We start from the raw sequence: 17,515 nt of genomic DNA on the forward strand, positions 1-17,515 counted from the left end.
ATACGCTCAATCCTTTGTCGTCATTTCAACAATCTTCCCGGCATCCTCACCAAGAGCAGATTCTATCTAAAGAAACCCCTTCTCTGAAGCACCTGCATGGCTCAGTTGGTTGAGCATCTGAATCTTGATTTTGACTCAGGTCATGATCTCATGGTTCATGGGACTGAACCCCAGGAAAGTAGTCTCTGTGCTGACAGCACAGGGCCTGATTGGGATTCACTCTGTCTCTCTGCCCCTCTTGTGCCCACACTTTCTAAATAAAAAAGCATTAAAAAAAAAAAAAGAAAGAAAGAAACCACTTTCTTTGTTCATCCATGCAAAGCAACTCCTACTTCATTAAAGTTTTATCATGAAATTGCAGCAGTTCAGTCACATCTTTAGGCTCCATTCCTAGGCATAATTCTCTTGCCATTTCTACCACATCTGTAGTTACTTCCTCCACTGAAGTCTTAAAGCCCTCAAAGTCATCCATGAGGAGCGGAATCAACTTCTTTCAAACTCCAGTCCATGTGGATAATTTGACTCCTTTCCACGAATCATGAATGTTCTTAATGAATGAAGAATGGAGATTCCTTTCTAGGTTTTCAATGGACTTTACTCAGATCCATGAGAAGAATCACCATCTATGTGGCAACTACAGCCTTATGAAATGTATTTAAATAGTAAGACTTGAAAGTTAAAATTATTCCTTGATCCATGGGCTGCAGAATGGACGCTGTGTTAGCAGGCATGAAAACAGCATGAATCTCGTATACCTCGTTCAGAGGCTTGGGGGGACTGGGTGCATTATCAACAAGGAGTACTATTTTGAGAGAAATCTTTTTTCCTGAGGTCTCAACTATGGGCTTAAAATATTCAATAAACCATATTGTAAACAGATGTGCTATTTGTTTGGCTTTGTTGTTCTATTTATAGAGCACAGATATTTAGCACAATTCTTAAGGGCCCTAGGATTTTCAGAATGGTAAATGAGCACTGGCTTTAGTCTCAAGTCACCAGCTGCATTAGCCCCTAACAAGAGAGTCAGCCTGCACTTTGAAGCCAGGCACGGACTTCTCTGTAGCTATGAAAGGCCTCAATGGCATCTTCTTCCAACAGAAGGTTGTTTAGTCTGCAATTGAAAACTGTTTCTCAGAGCAACCACCTTCATTAACTGCCTCAGCTATACCTTCTAGATAGCTTCTATATTAGCACTTGCTGTTCCACCTTGTGCTTTACGTTATGCAGATGGCTTCTTTCCTTAAGCCTATGAACCAACCTCTGCTGGCTTCTTTCTTCTGCAGCTTTCTCACCTCCCTCAGCCTTCACAGAATTACAGAGTCCGGGCCTTGCTCTGGAGTACGCGTTGGCTTAAGGGAATACTGTGGCTGGTTTGATCTACCAAGGTCTCTCAAACTTTCTCTGTATCAGCAATAAGGGTATTTCACTTTCTTATTATTTGTATTCTCACTGAGGTAAGCACTTTCAATTTTCTTTAAAAACTTTTCCTTTGCATGCACAACTTGGCTAACTATTTGGCACAAGAGGCCTAGCTTTCGGCCTATCTCACTTTCTACACACCTTCCTCACTAACTTTCATCATTTCTAGTTTTTCATTTAAAGTGAGAGACATGCAGCTCTTCCTTTCACTTGAGCACTTAGAGGCCACTGTGGGGTTATTAATTGGCCTAATTCCAATATTGTTGTGTCTCAGGGACCAGGGAGCCTGAGGAGAGGGAGAGAGGATGACTAGTGGATAGAACAGTGAGAACACACACAGCCATCATCAGTTAAGTTTGTCATCATATATACAGGTGAGGTTTGTGGCAACTCAAAGCAATTACAGTAGTAGCATCAAAGATCACTGATCACAGTTCACTACAACATATATAATAGCAATGAAAAAGTTTGCCAATACTGCAAGAATTACCAAAATCTGACACAGGGACATGAAATAAGCAAATGCTGTTGGAACAGTGCTGCCAACAGACTTACTCCATGCAAGGCTGTCATACACCTTCAACTTGTAAAACGAAACAAATCAAAGCAAAAATGCAATTATCTGCAAAGCACATTCAAACAAATATGGTTGTATTAGTCTTCAGAACAACAGTGGAAGTTAAACTACTCTCTTCATTATTTCTAATTACTAATAGACATATTATTAAATACTAATAAGATTGATAATGTCTCTGTGTACTATAGAAGCACCACACCCACACTCAAACGCTTAAATCAACATGGAAGCATGATTATTTACAAAAAATTACATACTTCATTCATTTTTGCATCATCTGGTCCTTGGGCATCTTTTGTTTGTTTAATATTTTCTACCATCTTTCTGATAAATGCATGACTGTTATTTTCATTTTTAGCCATTAATATTTCTAGAACAAACCAAAGACATCTAAGAAAAAGGGAAGAAAAGGAAATGAAAAAATTAGTTGTTAAAAATAGATAAAATAACTAAATATAAATATATAAACTCCACAAATGGAAAAAATTTAAAAGGAGACACAGATATAAATCAAAAGAGAAAAAAAGGCATGTCACATATACATATTACAACTTATCAGCAATGTAGCTATGAATTCAAAAGACCCCTTCTCAAAATCTCAATAATTTTTCCAAAGAGGCAGGTTAAAAAAAGAACTTAAATGGTAGAAATGATGAAGTGATCTTAAACCCCAACTATGACAGGGAGAGAAGACTGCCTAAAGTAATAGCCGGGCCATGGATAAAGTGAGGCCTCAAATACTCAAGAGAGCAGTCCTGATTGGACGTTTTCAAGAAAATATAACCACTTAACTAAAATCGTGACTGACAACTACACATACTGTTTTTGCTTAAATGGAAAAAATTAAAAGAAAGTTTCACTAGCTCAGTTAAAGTTACTTACATAAAACTCTATTGAAGAACAAACCAAAAGTGGTTTGTCTCTTTATTATACAGACACAGTGGGACAGAGTTTTGGCATAGAGGAAAAAAGAAAAGTGAGGAGAGAAATGTGAAGCAAGGTAATCCTTCTAGAAGGGGAAAAATAACCGCAAGGATCTTAGGGATTGGATAAGTTCTTCTGGAGTGGCTCTCACAGAATGGGAAGATTACTCAGAGCTATACTGGGGCATTTTACAAATAAACCAAAAATGTTTAGTAAATTCCAAAGAATATTAAATGTATTTCAAAAACCAAATTCTCTGAGAAAGATGGTTAGAAGTTTTCATTAGTTATAATCACTCTAACACAGAACTCATTTTGGGAGAATTGCTTGGTTTAAAAAACAAAAAACAAACTGTGGCTAAAAGAGGGTAACAGCTTTTCCCTTGCCATTAAAAAGTTATCAGTAATTTGATTTTATTCTCTTGGGGTTCCTCATATATTTATCAAATATTTCTATGAACTAAGACACCACCAGTCATTTTCCTTTAATAAGAAGCTAAAAGCATAATAAATTCTTTTATTAAAAACCACAGAAGTTTATCATAACAGAAAGAGGACCAGGGTCTTGAGCTTACTTAAAGAAGTATAGGGTGTTATGAAGACTTCTCTAAATATTACTCTAGTTCCCTTTTCCATACCCAGGCATAGATGGTCTTTCTGCCTCTCAACAATAATCTTTGAAAAAATTACAAGTGTCATAAACTTGAGCTAGAAAATCACCAGATAAGTAGTAAATGAGGTAGTTCCATGGTAACCAATTGGCCCGTTATTAAATTAGACCATTTTCTCTTCCTATAGAGGAAGATAGTTCATGCAAAGAAAAAGTGCTATGTGAATAAAGGAGAGTATTAATTCACCCACATGAAAATCTAGAATTGCAGAAGAAAGTAGGAAAAGATAAGAGTTGGAACAGAAACTTTTAATGGATTGCATCAATAGAAAAGAAATGGCAGAATGGTAGAGAAACAGTAGCACAGTAATTATGCTAATATAAGTTTTGGGAAACCATACAGGAAATGAAATATGAAGATATGCTACGAAAAAAATAAACGAGAATAAGGGAAAGAAGCTTGAACTCCTGAGAAATTAAATAAATCTAATTAATTATAATGGCGATTCCATTATCCGTAACAGAGAAAAAACTCTCAGAAAATGTGAAAATGAGATGAAAAAAGTCTTACTCTTTAACATCTTTAAGTTGTTCAATATCCTGTACTTTGACATAATCTGGGTCATGTGCCAAAAGGTGAATTGTATATGGAACAACATACTCTGGTAGAAGAGACAGTAATTTTTCTGAAAAAGAAACAAAACAAAAATATCCAGGTTAGAAAACCAAACCTTACGCTTTCTGTCTATGATACCGTATTCCTTGCATCCCAGTAGTTTACCATGATGTGGCTAAAAGAAAAATTTATTGAAATGTCCAGTGTTGACGTAAATTAAAGAGTTTACTCATCCATCCATCATGTCCAATATTGAAATGCCTACTAAACACACCATATGCTAAGGCTACAAAAACAAATGTTTCCATTTTCAAATGCACATGGTAAAAAGTGAGCCAAACAAACTGTATCTAAGAAAAAGAGATGTAAGATCTATTTTTCTTGTTATTCTGAGCAACCCTATGTTTAATACTCCCTTGTTAAGCTGCTGAGCAAAAGAATTAATACATCTTTCAACGTTAATATGGCACAAAAATAGTAAGGTTGATACTGCTTGAGATTATTTATAAAAGAAGAACAGATCTAAAGTAATGGACTTCAGGGTTTCCAGGACATCTGAAATAATAAACTTTTAGTTTATAATCAAATATTTTTATATTTTGACTGAGATCAGCATATTCCATTAGAGGTCAGAATGGTAATGCTGCTTTTACAAACATTAGTCAAAAAGATCAGGATTCATATACTGAACAAGTCCTTTTAGATTTCCTATTTTCAAAATAAAATTTTAAATCAGATGCTCACCTTGGTGTACAATAAATACTACATGTGTCAATAAGACACAAAGTTTTATTTTCTTACTGCTGAACTCAGAATAGTTTGTGTGTAATATTTGTTTCAAGAAAACATAGAAGAAAATATAGAATATGGAAGAAAAAAGTAACAAGTTTCAAAAGTCAGTGATACTCAAAATAAAGTGTATCAAATATTTATTGAGTGCTTACTATTTTCTAGCCTTACTATTTTTATTGGGGCATATTATTATAAATACAAAGATAAATAAGACTAGATAAAGACCTCACAGTAAAGTGTAAGCATAGACAGGTGCCCTAAAGTAAGTACAGCTACAACTACCAAGTACTTCTTTGAACCACACACTATGCCAGGTGCTTTATACACTTAAATCCTCATGCCAACTGTAAGAAATGAGTATAATTATACCAATTTTTCAAATAAGGACACTAGGGCTCAGATTGAGAAAATAACCTACCCCAAAACAACCAGTAAGCAGCAGAAGGGAAAAAGCCCTTATTCTCCAAGGTGAGAAAGGAAGAGAAAGAAAGAAGGCCCAGTGATGTAGTAACACCAAAAATGCACCAAAACTGCATTTTAAAGGACTGAAAAGGTGCAAACCATGTTCCTTGGTTTTCTTTATATTTGTCTAGAAAGGGCAGGCAATTTCCAGATAGAATTGACAACAAAGGAAAAAGATGGTTGCACAAATTTCAAATAATCCACAGTTTAAGATATACAAAATTTATAGTTAGCTAGAGAGAAAGCTTGAAATTCAGAGTCAACGACAAAGGACCAGGCTAATGAATTTCCTATGAAATCCTATGAGCAATGAAGAATCAAAATGGATTTCAAGCAAGGAAGTGCCGTGATCCAATCTGTTTTATGATGGTATTCTTGATAATGGTGTGTGGCATGCTGGAGCCAGTTAGAGGCAGGAAACACAACAGGGAGGCGTCTGGAGTGTATTTAATTACCCAAGTGAAATAGAGCAGAGTAGGAGACCTAAGGAGAGACATTCAAGATATCAGGAGGATTTGGTAATCAATAAGAGGCAAAAAGAAGGTACAAAAAAGGCCTCATTTCTGACTTGGGTAACTACAAGGATTCTAATGTTGTTAACTAGAATGAAGAACTCAGAGAGACACAAAAACTAGTAACACAGATAGGATAAAGTAAGCAGATTAAAAATAGGCACAAAGCACCATATATTTACATCAGTTACAAGTGAAAAACAATCAAAGATAAAAGACCTGTACTTTTTAAAATCTAAAAGATAATACTTACATCGTGTGTGTGTGTGTGTGTATTTTACAGTTTTATTAAAAGTATCGACAATGTCACTGCTTATTTTTTGCCATTCAGTTACATAAAGAAATGAGTTGATATTTAAATACCTATGCATTTACATTTGTAAAATGACCTTTTTTTTTAAAGAAAAGTGGTTATTGAAAAACAGTAACAACTTTGTATTTAATGATGGCCAATTAGAATATAGTAAGTAATAGTAACATTTTGTGTTCAATAAAACTGGAACTGGCTAGAATAGTATACTTCTCATTTTCGCATATGCTTACCACTAACAGCTGCATGCTGCTTCAGATACTCGCGTCTCACGTTTATATTTTTGACCAGACACTGCCTAGCGTGAGCTCTTCTCTCTTTTACAGGATCCTTTGCACAAAGTGCACAGATTGCCATATACTCAAGTGGAAGCCGTAATCGGGAGAGGCCTTTGTGAAGTTTCTGAGCAAACACTTGTCTTACTTGATAACATTCATCCTGTAAAGACAGAATCATTCCACAGATTATTCAAATGGCAAGAGAGTAAGTAACAACTTCACATACAAACTTTGGAGGGTAAAGGAGAACAAGTTTATGGACAACCACTGCTTCCGCTCCAAGACTGAGGTATTGTGACATGTTAATTTCAAGACTGGAGTATTCACCTGGATGCTAATTAATAACTGCCACGTTACATGTGCTAGAAAATACTGAAGTGCCTGCTTTCCTCATACTATCCCTCCTAACCCACCCATCTCCACTCTTCTAGCTAACTCCTCATCTCTAACAACAGCTCCTATATCTTCCAGAAATCACTATGTAGTCTTTATCAGACATCCAGGTATCCTCCCAGCACTCTGTGCACATCTTAGGCATAGCATTCACTAAACAGTATTAAAATGATTGGTTTATATGTCTTACGCATCAATGCTCAGAAAAGAACTATGCCTTTATTCACTTTTGTACCTCTAAACCTAGCACAGTATCTGGCATACAGATTATCTATGGAATAAACTACAGGACAAAGCTCAATATGACATTGGAGTCATATGAAACATATAAAGACCTTCATAATTATACCTTACACTCCACCAGTTAACACAAAGTATGGTGTCTTTCATATTATTGCAATGCTGTGTATACTATTTCTACTACCTGTAATGTACATTTTTTTTAAACCTACGTCATAACACTTTGCTCTTTAAATCCTTATTTTGTGTATCTTCTTTCATTTAATTTAAACTTATGTTTATCTAATTTTTAAAGTTTATTTATTTTGAGAAAGAGAGCACGCATGCACACAATTACAAGCAGGGGAGGGGCAGAAAGAAAGGGAGAGAGAGAATTAATTCTAAGGAGGCTCCCACTGCTGGTGGAGTCCGACACAGGGCTCAATCCCATGAATTGTGAGATCATAACCTGAGCCAAAATCAAGAGTCACACACTTAACCATCTGAGCCACCCAGGTACCCCCAAATACCTATTTTTTTTTAAAAAGTATTCTTGGGGAACCTGGGTGGCTTAGACAGTTAGACGTCCTACTCCTGATTTTGGTTCAGGTCACGGTCTCACAGTCTGTGAGAATGAGCCCTGTGTTGGGCTCTGCACTGATAGTGTGGAGCCTGCTTGAGCTTCTCATTCTCATTCTCATTCTCTCTCTCTCCTCTCTCTCTCTCTTCCCCCGCCCCCCCATCCCCTCTCCCACTCATTCATGCGTTCCCTCTCTCTCAAAAATAAACTAAAAATTGAAAATTAAAGAGTATTCTAGCTTCCACAGATTATTGTCTTCCCTCACACCCAACAAAATAAAGTTAACATTAACTCATTCCATGGTATTAAAACTCCCATGGAGTAGAGGAATCTTCATTATCACATATCACAAATACATTACGGATGTAATTAAAAAATTAATCTCCAAACATCCCTCCCTACTACTCAAGACACTTTCCCAACCAAGACCATGTTTCTGTCACTTTCTCACTAATTATTCAGGATCCAACAATATAAATTAACTACTGAATCATGGCAAAGGTAGCAGGATTCCAAAAATTTGTAATTAAAGTTAGAGAAGAACTGTTAAAATACGTGCAAGGCAACTACTGTCACAGTTAATGACGAAAGATGAGAAAATTGACAAGAATGACAACAAACAGGTACATCAGTAGAACCATGTGAAAAAACCTTAAAAGATGTGTTCCTAGGAACTGAGACAGCCTCCAAGTGTTCGTTTTGTTATAAAAGTTAAATGCGAAGTACAAAACATGGTAATACAATTTTTATCAGAAAAAAAAACCACTCTCCAAAAAGCAAACACTTGATACTTTCATGGTTATGGTTCTAATCAATATTTGGTTCAATATAAGAAAAAAGAAGATGGTGTCTAATACTACAAAACATTTTCCTCAAGGATGAAGTTCCACTTACAGCTTTCATTCACTACTAACTGTGAAATTAATTTTAGTCTATATCTTGAGTAAATTCACTTTTACTTCCTAGTACAAATCATCCCCAAAATTACTGACAGTGTCTTCCAAATAGTTCAGTTACTTTGTGTATCATTTTGTATTATCAACACTTATTTATATTTTCTGTTCTAAGAGGTTTTGTTCTTAAGGGCAGTAGCCATGACTTTGTATTTTACAGAACCTAGAACAACGCATAGCACATAGCCATACAAAGTAAATTTTTCATGAACTGCATTCAAATTCTAAAATACTTAGGTAATTATTAAATAACATTAACATTCATATTACTGAATTTCTATTTCTACAGATTTACTTTCTATTCAAATATATAAAAAGGGCCTCTGAGATACAATACTACCTCTAAAGACTCAAGTAAGAGAAATAAATCAGAGATATATCAATAAATAAAGCATAAGGCATGTATATATCAAGAGACTGCAGATAAAATCTGTGGGGAATAAAAATCAGACCAGCTATAAGAATCTGAGCAAGTTTTGTGGAGAAGGTTGTGTTTAAGCCTTGATTTGCAAAAAGGGTCAGATTTGGACTTGTAGAAATGGGAGGGTGAGAAGAAAGCAAAATACAGGCACATAAAAGAAAAAAATTGCTCAGTTTCACTGTAATGAAGGTAGGTAAGGGTAGTGGGTGAAACAAGAGTTTTTTAAGTGCATATTTGGGCCCACAATATTAGAAGGGGTTGAACAGCCAAATTGTAAAATATATGCAGTTTTTTCTTTTTTAACAAGTATGAGCCCCTAAATATTTTTAACTGGGAGAATAATATGATCGGAACTGATAAGGAAATTTAACCCACAATAGAGAAGTCTCCCTGTAGTCTAGGTGAGAGCTAATGATGATGGCAGTGATTAAGAATAGTTAAGAAGATATGAATGAAAAAATATGACACAGGATGGATTATCTGCACTTTTCTAACAAGGTATAAGGACAAGCAGGGAGTCAAATATAAATTATGTTTTTCAATCTAAGTACGCCATCCAGATTTATTTAATGCTGGCTGAGGCTCTACATGCTAGTAAAGAATAGATTTCGGAAAGATTATGAATTCAGTCTTAACATTCACAGACCATAAAAGTCTGGAATTTCTGTTTAGCCTCAGAAGTGGGACCAGACTCTGACCTGAAAAAATGTTAAAATATTGCTAGTACAGGGGTCAGCTACAAAGAAAATAAGACAGTTAAAAAAGAATGTTTATGTGGAAAATTTGGTCATAGACAAATCCTCACAGAATACAGGCATTTAAAGACAAAGACAATTTAAAAGTGTAGTTAGAGAGGAACAACAAAAATCAGGAAATAGAAACCAAAGGAAATTTCAGGAATAAAAGTGCAATGAGCTGTGTCAAATAATGCAGAAAATGCAAATTTGCAAAAAATGTAAATGTATAATGAAGACTAACTAAAATCACTGGATTTGAGGCCTTCAAAAAGCATTTTTGGAAAAATAAGGAAAGCAACTGCCAAATATGAGAAGTGAGGAGTGAGAGTTAAGTGGGTAAGAGAGACAAAGATAAAGATTACTCTTTGAGGTCTGGAGGTTGAAAAAGAAGAGAGAGGCAGGTGGTTTACAAGAATAGCACAATCAACCTTTCCCGGTTTTGTTCTAGAGGGTAACTGCATGTCTGTAAGTTGTGAGAATATACTATAATTACTTTTAACCGTTAATACAGGTTCTATAGTCAACAGAATTCCAAAGCAATCTTAAAACTTAGGCAATATGAACTTTCACCTCGGGAATTTGATAACTAAGATAGCAATATATAACATATACTGTGCTAGAGAATCTCCAGAAGTATGGATGCTTTTCACATAGTGAATATTTAATGATTTGCACATAGTTCTTACAGTAAGTTTCAAAGAAAGCCCATTTCTTTCACATACTTCCATGCTTCTGTAAAACTTCCACCTTAATACTGGTAGCACCAATACTTTTAAAATTTCAGAACAAGAATGTGATAAATCAACTGATTGCAAGTATCGCCAATCTAAAATAAAATAATTACAAAGGTTGTTTTCTTCTAAGAAATTTAATATATATTTTTAAACAATTTTCACTTTCTTAAAAAATAAGATTATTTCTAAAATATAGAGGAAAACTAAATCAGGAAAGTATGGATTCTTTGAAATCTCATTTTCAAATGGTTTAGCATAATATCTGAATTATAACATTAAAACTAAAAACATAAATAAGACTTGGGAGATCTGGAATAGCTATTTTAAAGACTAAAGTACCAAAATCTGACAAAATGATTACAAAAAACAGGCAACTGCTTATGGCTAGGCATTAGACATAAGCACTAATTTTTAAGTAAGCAAAAGGAAGGGTGAAAAGAAAAATTACAATAATACCTAAAATAAATGCCACATGCTTATACATAAGACAACTTGGAAAAGAACAGGAAAATTAAGTGTAAAATGGCCAAATAATGAATGAAAAAGTCATACTTAAATATCGTATTTTCCATAATGGAAGTCCTTTTTAATTTTCTCAATGATGCTAAAAACTTCCAAAGGAACAGAATTAAAATATGTTACTCTAATATGAAATCTGTAGGCTGAGTATGAATCCATTAGTATCACTGTTAACAACTTGAAAATGTAACTGACTTGAGAAATAAGAAATGCTTCTGACCCGAAATTGATCTATATCATATCTTCATAAAACTGTAAATATCTGAATTTTTCTTCCTTTTAAGACCTCAATACATTCAATCCTCATTATTTAGACATTCCACATCTGTGAATTCACTTACTCACTACACTTTATTTGTAACCCCAAAACCAACACTTGAAGCGTAGTAAGTGAGCACAGCAACAATCCAAATCATCTGACACACATCCCGTCTGAAGCTGCACAACGCAATACCTGCTGCGCCAGCTCTTGTAGTATAACACGTGTCCTTTTGACAGTCTATTTAGTGCCACATTTTTCACGTTTTTGTGCATTTGTTCGTGGTTTTGTTGTTTAAAAGAGCTCCCAAGCACAGTGCTATTTAGTTTTTCTAAAAGCAAGAAGGCTGTGATCTGCCTTAGGGAGAATATATGCAGGCAAAGTTTTATTCAGCAGGAGTTACAGCTCTACTGGTCATGAGTTCAAGGGTGATGACACAACTATATATTAAATCTTATGTCCTCAAACAGAAACACACATAAAACAAGGTTATATTCTGACAGACTGACAAAATGTTGGGAGCAGAGGCTTGGAGAAACCACCCCTGTATTTCCCTCCGGAGCAATGGTTCAGTATTTGCTAATATGGTGATTGGGATGACTCTATAGAACAGAACTACTACAAATACCAAGAATTGAATGTACTATGTCAGCAACTCAAAACTCAAACAACAGTTTTAGAAGTCTGAAATGTTTCTCATGCATACATTTCCCAAAAGCAGATAATTCAACATTTTTATCTCTATATCCTGGAGGATTTTTTCTTCCTAAAGGTCAAAGATCATATAAGGTCCTATTCTCTATAGCCACCTTCCTTACATTGATAGCTAATGCGCAGAGCTGATACTGTTCTAATGTGATGATTTCATGATAACAAGGTTCTTGTGCCAGCTTCACAATGGCACTCCCAGCTGCAAGTCTCAGACGTGACATATCCGGTTTACTAAAAAATAAACAAGAAAGAATGTAAATTAGATTTCTAAATGTCTGCATAAAAACATTCCTACTTGCTACATCTAATTTTATAAAATTTCCTGTGGCCAAAAAAAGGGCAGAAGACAATTTAGTGATACTGAACATTTATGTTTACTTAACTTTGGAAGATGGTATCTAATACTCCAAAGTTCTTTTCTTGAACATAATCTATACTCAAGTCATTGAATTCTTTCATCTTATATAAAATAGCTTTAGCCAAGCTTAAAGCATAGAACAAATATATTTGTATGTCTAACTAAGTCTTCTGTTATGGAATTTTTTTGGTTATGTGTTTCCTTATAGATTAGGTACAAAAATGTCCTAACTTGTTAAACAGTCAACTAAAACTAATGTGCTAAGTGTAAAAGAAGAATAATAAAAGCAGGTGTAGCAGAAAACATCACAATTTTCAGTTAGAATTCAACTTTTCACATATTACCAAGAAGCTCCTTTTAAATTTAAGAAAACTTCTACTTAATGGGACACACCTCAAACATTAGAAAATATTATGATTTTTTTAATGATTTGAGAGAAAAAGAGTATGCAATCAGGGGAGTGGGGGAGTCAGGGAAAAAGAATCTGACACAGGTTCCGCACTCAGTCCAGAGCCCTGATGCAGGGCTCAGTTTCATGATTCCTGGGATCATGATCCAAGCCGAAATCAAGAGTTAGATGCTCAACTGACTGAGCAACCAAGGCGCCCATAAACATTAGTAAATTCTTAGACAGTAAATACATCTACACATGCTTCCTAATATAGTGATATATTAGATGAACTAAATCAGGATTTACTGTGATTCTTTTTCATTCCAAGGAGCCACTGAGCCATCATTTTAAGAGCCTTAATCTATTTAAAAGAAAAACTGACTCCCTATGTACTTTCACAGTAAAAGATTATTATTCAATATTCATAAAACAAGTATATGTCTACCATCTAAAGAGCACTGAGAGTGACTTAAAAGACACTTTCTTGGTCTTCTACAATCTAATAAACTAACTGGCTTAAGACCATCCTTTCTCTTTCTAAGGATTATGTAAAAATACTGACTGAATGCATGTCGACATTTATAAGGTTCTAAAAGTAAATGTCCTAAAGATAACTATTCAGTTAATCAACAGCAATATTCCAAGTAGCTATTATGAGGTAATTCACTCAACCACAACTAAAGGAAATTCTGTTTATTTACTGTAAATAAAGACAGATAATTAAACATTAAAAACATTTTTTTAGTGTTTTTTATTTATTTTTGAGAGACTGAGAGAGACAGCACGAGCAGGGGAGGGTCAGACAAAGAGGGAGATACAGAATCCCAAGCAGGCTCCAGGCTCTAAGCTAGCTGTCAGCACAGAGCCCGATACGGGGCTTGAACCCACAAACCGTGAGATTATGACCTGAGCTGAAGTCGGATGCTTAACCAACTGAGCCACCCAAGCGCCCCTAAATTAAGTATTTTACAACTAAATTTTTGAAGACCAAATTTCTACACAAAGACTTGTTTTAAAAGTGAACCAATGCAATTCACATATATTTGCAGAATTCAAATACACATTGATTTCTTTTTTTTTTTTAATGTTTTATATATTTTTGAAAGAGAAAGAGAGAGAGCATGAGGTGGGGAGGGTCAGAGAGGGAGGGAGACACAGAATCTAAAGACAAGCTCCAGGCTCTGACCTAGCTGTCAGCACAGAGCCCGATGCAGGGCTCGAACCCATGAACCGTGAGATCATGACCTGAGCCGAAGCCGGACGCTTAACTGATTGAGGCACCCAGGCGCCCCTACACATTTATTTCATTAGAGAATAACATGAATAAGAGCAGGTGAGATGAGATCTACACATAAATAATACTATTTTAATGATCATAATAGCTAGACAAAATAGGTATAATTATTATCTCTATTTTTTTAATGTTTATTTTTGAGAGAGAGCATGCACATGCATGCATACAAGCAGAAGAGAGGGAGAGAGAGAAAGGGAGACACAGAATCTGAAGCAGGCTCCAGGCTCTGAACTGTCAGCACAGAGCCTGATGTATGGCTCAAACTCACAAACCGGGAGATCATAACCTGAGCCAAAGTCGACTCTTAACCGACTGAGCCACCCAGGCATCCCATCTCTACTTCATAAATGAGAAAAACCGAGACAAGTGGTTAAAGTAATTTGCTTAAAGTCACCTGGCTAGTCAGTGGTGCCAGGATTTGAATCCAGGCTCTATGGTCCAGTTTTTCAGTCACTATACTCAATTTCATCTTTTAGACCAAAAAAAAGCATATGTGTTTATATAATTTACATCAAGTATATTCTTAAGTTTGCATATATTTATATTTATAGTTCTGGAAAACTACTCAATAAACTGTCTTCTACCCAGTGTGTTCTTTTTTCTTTAGACTATAACAAGAATGGAAAACATCAATACTGATTGGTACAATAACCATTTCACATTAGTTATTCAAAAAAGTAAACATCTACTGTTTAAAATATTTACAATGTATAGCAATATCTTGCCCCAGAAGTATGACTGCTGTTTTGAAATAACCACTGTATAAAAGCATATTATAATAAAAATATATGTACACCTCCATAGTAATACTAATTATTTTCTTAAAAAGAAAATGCACCATTAAACATTTACACAAGATACTGAAATATTGCACAAAAATTTTGAAATGATAATTACATACCTAATTTTCCCCTGTTCTGTCAAGTCTCCATCACTATGCAATATTGTAGTTAGCAATCTTAAGGTAGAAGTTCCTGATTTACTGTGATTATTTTTCATTCCAAGGAGCCATCGAACCATCATTTTAATAGCCTGAATCTATTTAAAAGACAAATTGACAAATACAACATTGATGCATTAAAAAAAAAAATTTAACAACCTTAAAAAAATGAAATGGTTTTAATGGATGGTTTTTAAGAAAAGGAAAGGGAAAAAGAATCATTCTTTTCTGCATATATCAAAATAACGGAATGTCTTAAAGATGTTTTACCCTTCCACCTATACAATTGACAAATGAATGATAGAACTAAAGACTGGTTCTTTTTTGTTTAGTGTTTCCCCAGCATAAACTCTACTCCTTACAACCCACAGTAAATCATGCTTCACTTCCTTAGTTAGAAAAGTTAAGTTTCCAATTGCAAATTATATTCTGTCTTTTGTGCTACATTTTATAATTATGAAGTACTTAAGTGCTTTAAAATCTGGTATTGCCTTTAATGTTTCTAACAACCGTTTTCGAAGAAGTTCATATTACTTCTTTTTCAATTATCTTAGCTTTTTACAGATCTAAGGCTCAGGAGCTAAGTGGGTCTTGAACAGTGGTATATGGCAGAAACTTTTCACATGTCATTTATTAAACATGAACTTAAGTGCAGGCTGCCTGCCTCCTAGTCCGGCGCTGACTGACTACACAGAACTGCTGCCTAAGACCACTGCCGAGAAAACAGGTTCATACTGGAAGTAAAAGCATCAAGCATCATTCCATCAGCTGCAGAAACAGTATCAAAATCTGAAGCTGGAATAACATCACAAAGTACTTCCTAATATAAAATATAAGCTAGTACACCCATACAGACACAACATGAACAGATTTGTATGAAACTAGAACTAGAAAACAGTATCTAATATATTTATTCCTGGCAATGGATTGAGATGTGGTCTACATTACAGACTATAGATCCTTTAATAAATAAAAACTCTACACTAGTGATGAGTAATCTTTTATGTATTACTCCTACTTCAAAAAAAATGGGTTGAATTTTTTTTAAATCAAAATAAAAAGTTTTATAAAATCTCAAGGAAAAGATGAATAGTCTTTTCCTGGGTGACCCGGATGACCATCTTTATTGAATAGAGGGTACATGAGAAAACCAACATGGTCTTTTGCCATTAAAAGGTTGATAACTAAGGGGTGGCAGGGTGGCTCAGTGGGTTGAGCCTCCAACTTCAGCTCAGGTCACGATCTCATGGTTTGTCAGTTGGAGCCTCATAGCAGGCTCTGTGCTGACAGCTCAGAGCCTGGAACCTGCTTTGGATCCTGTGTCTCCCTCTTTCTCGGCCCCTCCCCTGCTCATGCTCTGTGTCTCTCTTTCTCTCAAAAATAAATTAAAACAACAACAACAACAACAAAAAACAACTAAAGGTTGATAATTAAGCAGCAACATGGAGGCAGTTTCAAACACTTTTTTGTTTCTTTTCATATTAGATTATGTGCAGCTGCCCTTTAGGCCTCAGGTTTTTCACTACTACCCTATACTCTGAGAGCAGATACGATAATGTCATATAATAAATATAAAAACTTGGATGATTTTAATAGCCATATCTTTATAACAGGAATTCTAATACCTATAATGATAAAACAATCTAGTGAATGTATTAAAATAAATAGATCTGTGCACATCACTCACTTTGACCATTGTCTCAGGAGAAACTTCTTCATCCGGAACCCAAAGCTTAGTTGTCTTTTTTCCTGGGAGCTAAACAAAAATGAAGGACTTTAAAACGTAAATAAGAATCTTCATGTTTAATTAATAGTTAGTGAATGAATGAAGTCTTTATCTTCTGCAATGACAGTCATTACAGATGACTAAAATACCTCATCCATTTCTCAAAAAGATTGACTTATCTTCACTAGCACCCACATACAGTACTTACACACCCAGCAACAGTTGATGCTTTCCAGGTGTGAAGAAGGACCAACTTTAAACACATAAACATATGCTTCTACACTTAGCCCTTTCAGACTAATGAGTCAATTATTTACGGCAGCTGGCACAGACTAGGATAAAAATCAATAGAGCCAAAATACACAGTTCTTAAAAAGGGGGAAAGGTATATGCAAAAATTCTGAGAAGAAAAATTAGAAAGGCTTGCAGTTGACTGTAAGTAAGAAAATGCATGCATTAATATCTTCCTATCTAAATCCCACCAAAATGGCAACAGATACACGGCAGGACTGGAAAACAAAAAGGGCCAAAATGATGGCCAGAACCTTAGAAAGTTAAAAAACAAAAACAAAAAATATACAGTAAAAAAATTAACAGAGCTAGAAGGTTTACATCTCCATAAAAGAAACATTCTCCAAAAAAGTTACGGTGTTTTGTTTTCTTCTTTTTTTGTTTTTTTAAGCATAATCACAGAATAATCCTGAGATGATAAAACATAGGCATTGCAAGATGTGTGAATTTACAAGTGGCAGCTGGGATACTAAAGTAAGACAACAAAAGA

General features: G+C 35.0%; 1 protein-coding gene across 9 annotated transcripts in view; it reads right to left on the reverse strand.

The window, feature by feature from the left end:
• PDS5B (PDS5 cohesin associated factor B) overlaps positions 1-17,515 on the reverse strand; it is a 184,282-nt gene that overhangs the window by 20,047 nt on the left and 146,720 nt on the right. For all 9 annotated transcript variants that reach the window (XM_029936869.1, XM_029936868.1, XM_029936870.1 and 6 more), the window contains 6 exons: positions 16,696-16,764; positions 14,970-15,106; positions 12,133-12,256; positions 6,455-6,659; positions 4,101-4,215; positions 2,254-2,386 (listed from right to left, as the gene is read on the reverse strand). In XM_029936869.1, coding sequence (XP_029792729.1) covers positions 2,254-2,386; positions 4,101-4,215; positions 6,455-6,659; positions 12,133-12,256; positions 14,970-15,106; positions 16,696-16,764 — 783 coding nt within the window. The remainder of the gene's footprint in view (positions 1-2,253; positions 2,387-4,100; positions 4,216-6,454; positions 6,660-12,132; positions 12,257-14,969; positions 15,107-16,695; positions 16,765-17,515) is intronic.

The sequence above is a fragment of the Suricata suricatta genome, chromosome 4 (assembly GCF_006229205.1).
Source record: "Suricata suricatta isolate VVHF042 chromosome 4, meerkat_22Aug2017_6uvM2_HiC, whole genome shotgun sequence".
NCBI lineage: Eukaryota > Metazoa > Chordata > Mammalia > Carnivora > Herpestidae > Suricata > Suricata suricatta.